This window comes from Martes martes, assembly GCF_963455335.1.
Source record: "Martes martes genome assembly, chromosome: 3".
Lineage (NCBI taxonomy): Eukaryota > Metazoa > Chordata > Mammalia > Carnivora > Mustelidae > Martes > Martes martes.
Window position 1 is genome coordinate 67,538,143 of NC_137890.1, and position 12,531 is coordinate 67,550,673.

The window sequence follows — 12,531 nt, forward strand, 5'->3', positions numbered from 1 at the left end:
CTTCAATTAATACCAAAGCTGAGAGATTCCTCTTGATTTCCAAAACTGTCTAGGTGGCCTGCGTGGTTTTCTGCCGGCAGCAGCCTCCTACCTTTAGTTTGTGTGCCTATATCCATGAGGGGGGATTAATTAGCCGGGTTGGAGCTGAAGGAGGCTGTCGTGACGAGCCCAGTGGCGATTGGCCGCCAGCCTGCCTGGCCCTGCCTTTATAATTTCCACACGAGTGCATCTGGGCTCTTAGACAAACCAACAGCAGCTTCTTCTGACATATACACACTCACACTCACCCCCGACACACTCAGCACACTTTTCCTCCATCTGATTAACAGTCCAGCATACACAATGATTACGGGAAAGCGTAAATAAATACGGAAAGGGTTGATTATTTTGACTACTGGAAGAGCTTTGCTGGGTCTCAGCGCAACTTTTGTTTTCATTACTGAGAAGGTGATCTCTCCATGCGTTTCTCTCACACAAGGATTCTTTAAAAGAGGAAGAAAGACCGAGAGAGGGGGGAGAACAATCTTTCACTTTAAGACCGTCTGGGCTCAAAGATAAAAGGAAGGGGAAAGCAGCGGCTAGGAATCCACCGCTGCAACACATCGGAGAGCGTTTTGGTACATTTCTGAGCGCGGCGGCCCGTTTCTCCACCGAAGTTGGCTCCAGCGCTAGCAGCCGCATTGGATCCCACAGCTTACTGCGAGACTCCGGTGTACAATCCGGATCTCTGCCCCAACATGATCGCGGCCCAGGCCAAGCTGGTATACCATCTGAATAAATACTACAATGAGAAATGCCAAGCCAGGAAAGCTGCCATTGCAAAAACTATCCGGGAAGTCTGCAAAGTAGTTTCCGACGTGCTTAAAGAAGTGGAAGTGCAGGAGCCCCGGTTCATCAGCTCTCTCAACGAGATGGACAATCGCTACGAGGGCCTCGAGGTCATCTCCCCCACCGAATTTGAAGTGGTGCTTTACCTTAACCAAATGGGGGTGTTCAACTTTGTGGACGACGGCTCGCTGCCGGGCTGCGCGGTGCTGAAGTTGAGCGACGGGCGCAAGAGGAGCATGTCCCTCTGGGTGGAATTCATTACCGCCTCCGGCTACCTCTCGGCGCGCAAAATCCGGTCCAGGTTTCAGACGCTGGTGGCTCAAGCCGTAGACAAATGTAGCTACAGGGATGTGGTAAAGATGGTGGCAGACACCAGCGAAGTGAAACTGAGAATCCGAGATAGGTACGTGGTGCAGATCACCCCGGCTTTTAAATGCACCGGGATCTGGCCGAGAAGTGCTGCCCACTGGCCACTTCCCCACATCCCCTGGCCGGGACCCAACCGGGTGGCGGAGGTCAAAGCGGAAGGGTTCAATCTCTTGTCCAAGGAGTGCCACTCCCTGGCCGGCAAACAGAGCTCGGCCGAGAGCGACGCCTGGGTGCTGCAGTTCGCGGAAGCAGAGAACAGACTGCAGATGGGGGGCTGCAGAAAGAAATGCCTCTCCATCCTCAAAACCTTACGGGATCGTCACCTTGAACTGCCAGGCCAGCCCCTGAACAATTACCACATGAAGACTTTGGTTTCCTATGAGTGTGAAAAGCATCCCCGGGAGTCGGACTGGGACGAGTCTTGCCTGGGTGATCGCCTTAACGGGATTTTGCTGCAACTTATCTCCTGCCTGCAGTGCCGGCGGTGTCCTCACTACTTCCTACCGAACTTAGATCTGTTTCAAGGCAAACCTCATTCGGCTCTGGAAAACGCTGCCAAACAAACGTGGCGACTGGCAAGAGAGATCCTGACCAACCCGAAAAGTTTGGAAAAACTTTAGAGGACAATTTAATCAAGAGCTGAAATGTGATTACTCTTCTCAAAGACCTGATTTAGTGTAAACTTCCTGTTGGATTCCTAATATTCCACTTGTCAGTGCAAACAATTTCTTCCTTAAAAAGGAGTAACAATACAACGTTTAGGCATCATCTCACCCACCCCTCTAAGGGGAGAAAAAGAAGTAGGGAAAGCGGATGGAGAAAAACCCAAACCCACAAGTATTAGAAGACTTCTTTACAAAGGATTTCCCTTGCAAAGTACACAGTAACACCCGGAAAACAACCTGGCGGTAATGCAAGACCACAGCGAACACTCTGCCTAACTTTCAAAGGATTCTAGCAATCCTGGTGATTTAGGTGCATCTGTCTGTGAGTAAACACGATTTGGATATGCCATCTGAAGGAAAGTGTAATGTATATTTTGATTTGTAACAAATATTGTGATCTCACTTTGTCTTTGAAAGTGTGGATGTTGGTGTTTTGTGATTTGGTGAACAGAAGTTAAATTGCCATTTTGGAGACTGCCAGACATTTTCCACCAACAAAGATACCATTTAAAGGTAGATTTCCTCCTGGTACTTTTATCTGTCTTTGAAAGTGTCTGAACTTTAAAAAGTTTACATTTTGTTTCAAATATAATGCTTGTTCTATTTCTAACATTCCATAAATATACTTGAAATGTTATTTAAATATATTCAAAGAAATTTGAATTCAGCTTATATAATAACGCTTGAATATCTGAATTATATATTTGAAAAATGCACTTGAAATACACTGGATAACTACTTTTGTGATTTAGATTTTAATTTCTGTTGCTGGTTTTTATTTAATTAGAAGCTAATAAATGAAGTAAAATAAAAGTTGTTGTGTCTCACTTTAAATTGTTTTTCTATCAAAAGAGGTAATGCTCCATTTTGAAAATTCAACCCACTCGAGTATTTTAAACATTTTAAGGAGTATGCTAATGACATTAAAAATAAAACCTTAAAATCCTGGAGAAAAGTCTTTGTACAGCTACAGAAGATAATGATTTACTTATAAGACTATTTCTTTCTACAACAGACACACTTAAATCTACCCTTGAAAGCTTGCTCTTCTAGATTAGTATTTCTGTAGCATTTTTGATAATATAAGGAAAACCTATGTCATGACGGTACAGACTGCTCAGTTAAAAATTAGACTAACTCAGAGAAAGTGAACTTCAAGTCATAATGAAAGTTTCAAAATGTGTATAACTGTGCTAACCAAATAAAGATTATTTCTGATCATTTCATGTCAAATCTTATTTTATGCAGTAAGTGTTCCATTAGCTGAGTAAATTAATCAGAAATCCCAAATTTCTTTTTACTTCACAGGACAAACTAATGATAAAAGCATAAAGACACACTTTCGATTATTTAAAAATCAAATACACTACATTCAAACCCATTTTAAACATTCCAGCCTTTGGGACCTGGAAGTGCAAGAAGTCCTGTGACCATTCTTCCAAGTATTTTAATAGTCAACAAGTGCTGAGAGCATTAATCACCTACAGGCCTTAAGGTAGGTGGTTAATTCAGACGGGAATGAATTTTAGAATTTCAGTTCCTCTTCTACAAGCTGTTTAATGATACTTTATCTCTATGTAAAAATTACATGTAAGTAGTAAAGTTCTGGATCTGTGGGCGCATTTGTCTTTGACAATATTAGAATAGTTCCTTCTGATAACACTGCACAGAAAGATCTTCATAAACTGATGCTTGAATATCTGGCATGACGCTTGAATTCTTAACCTCAGGAAAAAAGTTTGCAAACTGCACAGCAACATAAAAGTTAAAACAACAATCAAACTGGTTTTAATAGAAAGAGCAGGGGTGTAGAGCTATCCTAATATCAGGTTTTAAAATCTATACATTAAGATATAATAAACAAATATTTATGTATTTCATAGTGTCCAAGTAGGTATTTTTCTGGCATTATACCCACAGAAGAACACGAACTTTAAACATCTGATTGCTAGTATGTACCTATATACATTTTAAATCAACGCTTCTCAAACAATCAGTTTCTCTTATTCTAAATTCACATGTAAAACTCATTCTTACTTCAGGAGATGAAAAACTGATGTAGTAATGGAGAGGAATTTATATCTAAACGCTGCTGCCCCCCCAGTTTCCTTACAACCTTTCAATGAATAGTAATTCACATTGCAATTTACACTTTTGGAAAGTAAAAGTCATCTTAAAATATTTCAGAAGACCCCTCCTGGTCTTCCCAGAGAGCCTGGGATGCTGTACCCCAGAGGCTCTGGAACAATTGGCTTACCTACCGAATTTACCCAAGTGCACACAAAGGCCCTCATGAAGAGACTGTAATGTGCATGCTCTGGTAACACAGGATTTAAAATCATTAATATATTTTTAAATCCCATAAAATAGAGCATGTGTTATTTCATTCATTTTATTTCCTATGACAAAAATGGAAATGTGCTCCCCTCCCCCACTGTCATTTAAAACCAAGCAAAATTGAAAACCACTTCCTGCCACAAAGCCACCAGTACTGTACAGGAATCACTCCGACTCACTTTCGTGTCGATCTTCTTGAAGGCAGGATCATCCTCATCTACCTCGAAGTAGATTTCTGTCGTGGTGATGGAGAGAGTCCCCTTGGCCACCACCACAGGAGCGATGAGCTGGGCTGGGGTGCTGAGAACCACTGGGCCTGAAAGACAAGGGCACCGGAGTCAGTCCCTGCGGCCCTCTCCTGCTCCCTCCCAAAGGGTGCCGCAGGTCTTTATTTTCAAAGATGCACTAAGAAAATGGTGCCAGTGTAACACGGCCAGCTTCTTTCATGTGAGATAAGGTCTGCTTAGCTCTTGCACATTATCTTATAACAAGAGTAGAGATAAATAATCCCATAAAACCCCAGGTTGTCAAGATACCGAATAAGTGACCCTTAGCAAGCGAGTTTGTAACCTCCACCTAGAAATCCTATAAATGCTCGAATTCTCCATTGAGCACCACCGGCTTTCCGAAAGAGACCGCAGGCAGTCAGCACTGCCCCCAAAGACCAGCCATCCTGTAAAGCCGTTCCACTCGGCAGCAGCGTTCCCCAAGGATGGGCGGGAGGATGTGAAGGGGTATGGGATCTAAATATATAAATTCCACTGTACTAACGGGTTTGCATCTTGCAGGAAGATTAATATCAGCGTTCTAGGTCGCGGCACATCCATATCCACGCACACAAGGATATTAAATACATTTCTTATATAGAAAAGAACAAAAATCGTTAACAGTGATCTTCTCACCCACAATCAAAAGTGATGAAATTGTAAGACGCTTGAACAAGAAGTTTCTCAGAAAAGCGTCCGAAAAGTACTATCTCTCAACTTGGAAAACTAGAGAAACTAATCTCCAGTCAAAGAGATTTTTAGAAAGTGTGCCTACTGAGGTGCTTACTTCGAATTCCCTCAGACTGAGTTAACGTTGAAAATTACGTCTTAGAATATAAATTGGAAGGGGATTACTTAGCTGCCCTTCAAGAGTCCCCAAAAGGGGAGGCATTTTTTGCTATACTGTACTTAAGATACAGACACGGAAATCAGAAATTACTTATTCTTTTTCTCTGCTCTGCTCTTCTCTTTCTTTCCTTCCTTCCTTTTCTGCCCCCCCCCCCCTTTTCCTCTTCTTTTTTGGTAGCTAGGGCGCATTATGTTCCCTTCCACCCGCCCCCCGCCCTCCCCGAAACGCATATAGTCAAATGAGTCACAATAACAGTAGGATAAAGGCAATAAAAGGGCAGGTCCCCTGCAGCCGCTCAGGGTCGGGCCCCTTGGCGGCGGCTCCTCCCGGGGAGACCGGCTCCTCTGGCCACCGCCAAGGCCACTGATAGCAGGCCCGACCCCGCTGGGCGCGGTTACTGCCGAAAAGTTCACGTTTCCAGGGAGCAGGACACACTAAATCCGCGACCGCCCTGCACAAAGCCCGGCCGTTTCTGCTGCGGGAGGCACACAGAGGAATCGGCCGGCTTCTGCCGCGCTCAACGGGGTGGACGGGAAGCAAACTGTGTCAGTGTCGGCCTTCACCCCAGATCCTGACCGCCCGGCTCAGACTATCGCCAAGCCCTTTCTTGAAGTTTACTGCTCCCCGTCCCCCAGGAGCCCGCACTGGGGGGGCCCGGCCCCGGGACGCGCGGACTCCCGGCCCGGGTTTCCGCCGCGGAGCCCAGCGGAGTCGGGGTCCAGCTCGGTTCCACAAGGTTTTTCTTTCCAAAGGGCGAGGCGGTCGATCTGAAGCGCCACTTTAAAGGCTCATCAATCTTAATCTAGGTTGCTCAAGTAATTATGCCCGAATCTCTTGTACGATTACAAGTGGATTTGGGTTTCTATTCCCCAGGCCCTCCTTTGTGTTTATTGGAGGGTCTGTGCGCGCGCTCCGAGGCGCCTCCTGCCTCCCGCGCCCTCCTCGGAATCCCCCAACGCTCCGGCCGGTTCGAACCGCTCCCTTAACCCTTCAGCCACCAGGACGCTCTTCTGGATGCCACCTTCCCTATTTCCCTTTCGGAGAAATCCAGAAAGCTTACTCTTGATTGGGGCGAGGTGAGAAAGAAGGTGCCCTGACTGACATCAAAAACTGTCTTCTTAAATGTCGCTGGGCCTTGCTAAAACCGCAGGAAAGTCGTCATTCTATACACTGGCGACTAGTGATTTCTGGTTTAATAGAGGTTTCTGGCATTTGGAGACGTAGAATAGTCACATTTAAAATGGCGAGCTATCCCTTGCTCTTAAAAAGTAATTTAACATATCCAAACAATTAAATTGGGGTGACATGAAAAAAATCGCTGAACACATTATCAAAACCATACATACTGATTTACTGAAATATATTACGAATTTTTAAGGACACATCTCCGTGAGCTTTTAACGGGGAACGCATTCTCTCTGCGTTTCTGAGAGGAGACTGCCCTCCTTTCATTCCAATCTCATTCTACTGAATTGAGATTTTCTGGAGGTTTATAAAAGGACTTCGAACTGGTCCTTATTTAAAAAAGACGCGTCATGAAATATTCAGCCTTCATAGTGTGTCATTTTTACCCTGTCCTTGGGAAATCTCCAATTACAACTTCCAATTCCATAGTATGTTTAAGGAGCACTGAGTCTTTTTGTTGTAGCCTTCAGGGAGCAAACCAGCCGCAGAGAGAATACAGAGTTAATCCACTACAGCAATAGAGAGAGGGGATTATGTTTTAATCCCTTTTGGGGGAGCCTCTGGATTTTAGGGATCTGATACGAAAATGTTTACATAAGACACCATCACAAACCAGCAGATCTTACATGGAAGATCTGGTTATCTGAAAGCTTGGGATCCCTGTCCAAATAAAAATAGTTTAAGAAGGGCAGGTTCTCTGGATGCCAGAGAGATGGAGATCGAGCAGATTCTGTTCTAAAAGATAACTGGGTACAAATTTAACCTAACTTTGCTTGGCGTAGTGAGTTCAAGACTGAATGTAGATATATCCATTCCAATCATTACTAGAGCAATAAAAGGATACGTTATAATACTGTTCTCAAGCACACACTGAAGTCAAGTGATGGCTATTAAAGGGCAGTTAAACAAATAGATGGGACCGAACCTCCTCCCCTGTATTGATGCATACAATACAGTCCTTTAAAATTCCACCCTGCAAAGTGGTAACTAAAGGAACAGTAAGTGTTATTTACTTCTAGCACTGGCAACATAGTGTTTAAGCAATATTGATCCATTACTATTTTTGAAAGGAAAGGATATTACTTGACATTAATTTAAATCTAATTTCAAGTCTGACCTAGAACAAAGATTACCCAAGCATAAGGAAAAGACTCTTCAAATGAATGAACTTCTCTTTCAGAGTCACAGCATCTTTAATCAGTTGAGATGGTAAATCTAGAGTCAAAAGTACACATGTTTTATATTTGAAAAGGGAACTATTCATCAAATGTATTTTAAAAGTAGAATGTTAAAAAAATACTTGTGGGTTTGGATGATTCTACTGAAAACAAAATTCCAAGTCTGGAGATCTCACTAATACATCAACTTTTTAATAGAGCTTTAGAGTTTACAAGGTTCTTTTATATCATTTTTACTTAACTACTAGTTCAATATTCATAGTTTGTGGGTATGGATGTGTCGATACTCTCCTGTCGAAGACCAACTGGGAACACATCTGTACTTTAAGAGGTTGGGTTTACTGCTCATTGCAGTGAGTAAGACACAGGCAACCTAGTAAGAGTGTCAAAAAGGACTTTTGTGGGATCTGGGCTTTGGTGAAGTGATTCTGGGAAGGGTTCAAGGAGCACGGCTCTGCTCTGGATTGGGCTCTGTCAGGAAGCAGGGATAATTCTGCGATTATGGGTCTTAATAAATCTCATTTAGAGGGAGGGAGGACTAGATCTAGCTAATGCTATAGTTAGCAGAGAAGTGGTAGTCCCTCATATTAAAAAGGAGATGGGGGGCTGTTTGGTATTGAGGTGGTCTGCAGTGTAACCTTGCTTTCGTCTATACTTCCATGACTTATAAAGTCGTTTTTTGCTTCACATCATCATCATGAGACCTTGTCTGATTCTGGTGTTCTGGGAGGTTGTTTATGACCAACAGGAGAACACCAAGGCCTAGCTGTGAGCTCTAGGCTAACTCCTGACAATATGAGCTTCCTTTCAAGGCTCAGGCTAGTTTCCAGAGGTCAAGGACTACTTTTGTTTTTCTTACATAGAGAAATAAGTCATTTTTTAGGGGTGTCAATAACTTTCTAGGTACTAACAGGCAATTATGGCAATTAAATTTTCAAACAAGGCTAAGATTCTTTATGAATTTCAATATAAAGTACCACAAGAGTATATAGGGACAAAGAGTTGAAGTTTAAATAAAATTGGCGATTACAATTATTTGATGAATTTTAATTGGCCCAAACTGTATTTAGTATATCTGAAGTTACAATGTATTTTAGAACCACTTGAATACTTCCTAAACTTACTTTAATATTAATAAAAGTATTACTAACTATGTAGATTTTCTCTGACCTCAATTACTTCAAAACCACATGCTCAGTTTGCTTTAGGGACACTTAAAAGACAAGTATTTGGGAATAATAAACATTGACTAATCGTTATAAATTATTAAACTTAAAATCCTGACATTATTTAAAAGGAATAGAGTTACTCTGAAATCCTTTGTGTTTAGTGCAAAAGGATAGCATTCAAAAAAATAAAAAAAGTAAAAATTCTCACAATTATTTCTATACTGTGATTCAATTTGTAGGAAAATAACTCCTAGCACGAGTGTCTGAGCAAATGTAAGATAATCTATCTGCACTGGACTTCTATTATTTTTAAGTATGGCAATGTAATTTAAAGAAAACATTTCTTAGGGTGCCTGGGTAGCTCAGTTAGTTAAGTGTCTGCCTTTGGCTTAGGTCAGGATTCTGGGGTCCTGGGGTGAGCCCTGTGTCCAGCTCCCTCCCTGCTGGGAGTTTGCTTCTTCCTCTCCCTCTGACCCTTCCTCCTGCTTGTGCTCTCCCTTCAGTTCCTGCTTTCTCTCTCTCTCAAATGAATAAATTGAAAAAATCTTAAAAAATAAAATATTTCTCCCATAGAATTAAAAGGATAACATGGATCACTCTCAAAACAACTTAAAAGAAATTAATGAAGAGTATGAGAAAGTTGGAACTTAGTTTTGAAATCCTAGGAAAGCTTTAGGCACGAAGAAAATGGAGGTGTTAGTGAGTGTGCCTGGGAGAGAGGGAGTTGGGGGAAATGTTGCGGAAGACCTGAGATTTCTATCATTTAGGATAGTTCCCTGGATTTCAGGCATTTGAAATGCCCCAAGAAAAAAGAAAGTATAGTAACAAAATCTCTAGACAATGATTCTTTTCTTTATGTACAGAGAATATTGATAGTGGTCCAAATATACTACCAGAATAATAGTCCTTTGAGGTTTTCAAAAACTTCTTGCATGAAAGTAGTTTATGCTTGAGTTTGTTATGTTTATACTTGAGTCAAAAACACATAATGTGAACAACTAAGAGAATACACAGCTCAAGAATTATGAATTTAACTTCTAGCAGTATTCCCTCCCTCCCTAACACACACACACACACACACACATTCCATTACAAACCCCAATTTTTAAAAATAGATTTTTATTACTTATTTGACAGAGAGAGAGAGGCTCCACATGCACAAGCAGGGGGAGTAGCAGGCAGAGAGAGAAGCAGGCTCCTTGTCAAGCAGGGAGCCCAATGGGTCACTCTATCCCAGGACCCTGGGATCAGGACCTGAGCTGAAGGCAGATGTTTAACTGAGTCACCCAAGCATCCCTACAAACCCAAATTTTATACAAAGCTCACTGTGCCTAAGAAGTGGCTTCTTTATGGTCTTTGGTGACTTCTTGAACATAATCTATCTTCAGATTGAGAGGGACAATAACCAATCATCTCCATAGTGCACTGGTTTCCTTAGTTTATTACTGTACAAAATGAGACAGGTGTTTAAGAACCACATCAGTGTTTTCAGATCCAAGTACACCTACCTCTGGTAAAACTCAACACGCTGAAACAGAAATGGAAAGAGTAGAGCCTTCTATATAAGAACAGTTGAAGACTGCATTTAACAAAATATCTGTTTATCATGGTAGAACACTTATTTTTGCACTAATACATTTTTTAAAGATTTTATTTTTATTTATTTGACAGAGAGATCACAAGTAGGCAGAGAGGCAGTCAGAGAGAAAGGGGGAAGCAGGCTCCCTGCTGAGCAGAGAGACCCATGCGGGCCTCGATCCCAGGACCCAAAGATCATGACCTGAGCCAAAGGCAGAGGCTTAATCCATTGAGCCACCCAGGTGCCCTATTTTTGCACTAATATTATCTAACATCTCATCTTATTCAATGTGTTTATAATAAATATTTTTTAAAAGTAACAGATAATCTGATAGGCTCTAATTTTAACTTACCATTTAGGTTTTCCAATTTATTTGTAGAACAGATAATCTTGTGTTAAAAATAAATCAACAGGGGCGCCTGGGTGGCTCAGTGGGTTAAAGCCTCTGCCTTCGGCTCAGGTCATGATCTCAGGGTCCTGGGATCAAGCCCCGCATTGGGCTCTCTGCTCAGCAGGGAGCCTGCTTCCCTTCCTGCCTCTCTGCCTACTTATGTTCTCTGTCTGTCAAATAAATAAATAAAATCTTTAAATAAATAAATAAATAAATAAATCAACAAAAATTAGTGCATTTTCCACAAAGGCAATGAATGATTTTACTGGGAAAAAAGTTTATAAAGCATATATAGTCTAAGTAAAATACAAATGAGTTTTTAAGCACAAAAATATACTCAAAAACAGTGATAGTTTTAATGTCCATGGTGATAATTTGTTCTGCCTTTTGATTCAATAGGTGATCCAGATGAGATTTGTGTTTCTAGTTACATCACATTTAGTTCAACATATGGAATACATTTTTCATTTTCTGGAAGGGTAGTGACTCTTTTATGGCACTAGGATATCATTTAATGATTGAGAAGAGTAAATTCCTACTAGAATAGATGAGTGAATAAACCAGAGGAGATGATTTAAATTTATTGGACTAGGAGGTACTCTTTGTATCCCTTGGTTGGAGTAAGTGCCTTGCCTTCATGCTCCCATGGTTTCCTGGGTGCATCTTCACTGCAGCCTTATAATATACTAAATATATGTGTTTTGAAGTCTATTTCTCCCATTTGGCATAAGTTACTTACAGAAAGGGGCGTTATCTTCTTATCTAACACAGTATCTGTCACATAGTATGCAGTCTGTATGGAATTGCAAAGAGATTGTCACATTTGTATGTTAGAGCGAAAAGGCCACTTACATTAACAGATCACATCCTTTCTATTTTTCTGGAATTGACTTCAAATTGTTCTTTAAAAATGTGAAAGACAATGCATTTCAGAGAAAACATAAATAAAAGATGCTGAAAACCAACAAGAGTTATAATGTAATTGGTCAATCTAGCTAGGTCCCTCGCATGCCATTATTTTTTAAATGGCATAATTTTAAAACTGCCATATCGTTCCAACCAAGTTTTCCCTCCCTGTAAATTAAATGCTTAGAGAGAGATATTCAACTCAGCATTCACTCATTCATTCATATAGTCAACAAAAATTATTCACTGTTGGGGTGCCTGGGTGGCTCAGTGGGTTAAGCCTCTGCCTTCGGCTCAGGTCCTGATCTCAGCGTCCTGGGATCGAGCCCCGCAGCAGCTCTCTGCTCAGTGGGGAGCCTGCTTCCCTCTCTCTCTGCCTGCCTCTCTGCCTACTTGTGATCTCTCTGTCAAATAAATAAATAAAATCTTTAAAAAAAATTATTCACTGTTTTTGGTACTAGGAGAGCATAGAGTAAAATATAAGACATGAATTTTTCTTAAGAGCTTATATTACATGGTAAAGATAAATATATAGGAATGACTAGGACATAAGGGAGGAAGGGTAGCTGTGGATTGTTAAAGTGCTTTACATGAATTGATCTCACTTGTTCCTCACGACAACAAACCTAGGAGAAAGGTACTGCTATTGTGTCCATTTTACAGATAGAAAATGTGATCAAGTGGTGAAGTAATTTAGGGAAGGCCATAAAACTAGTAAATGGTAGAGACAAGATTTGGACTGGTTATGTGACTTCAAAGTCAGAGCATTTAACTGTTATGCATTCTGCCTCCCAACAAGAGAGGGCCA

General features: G+C 41.3%; 2 protein-coding genes across 2 annotated transcripts in view; one reads left to right on the plus strand and one right to left on the minus strand.

Moving 5' to 3' along the window:
- Window positions 1–12,531, minus strand: part of LOC308339566 (neurobeachin-like) — a 304,645-nt gene that overhangs the window by 188,235 nt on the left and 103,879 nt on the right. Inside the window, exon 6 of the mRNA XM_080798361.1 lies at window positions 4,379–4,515. Within this exon, the coding sequence (XP_080654487.1) occupies window positions 4,379–4,515 (137 nt within the window). The remainder of the gene's footprint in view (window positions 1–4,378; window positions 4,516–12,531) is intronic.
- Window positions 738–1,817, plus strand: MAB21L1 (mab-21 like 1; the record flags this gene model as incomplete). Its single annotated transcript, XM_080798985.1, has 1 exon — window positions 738–1,817. One exon carries the CDS (start codon window positions 738–740, stop codon window positions 1,815–1,817), a length of 1,080 nt encoding a protein of 359 aa, XP_080655111.1.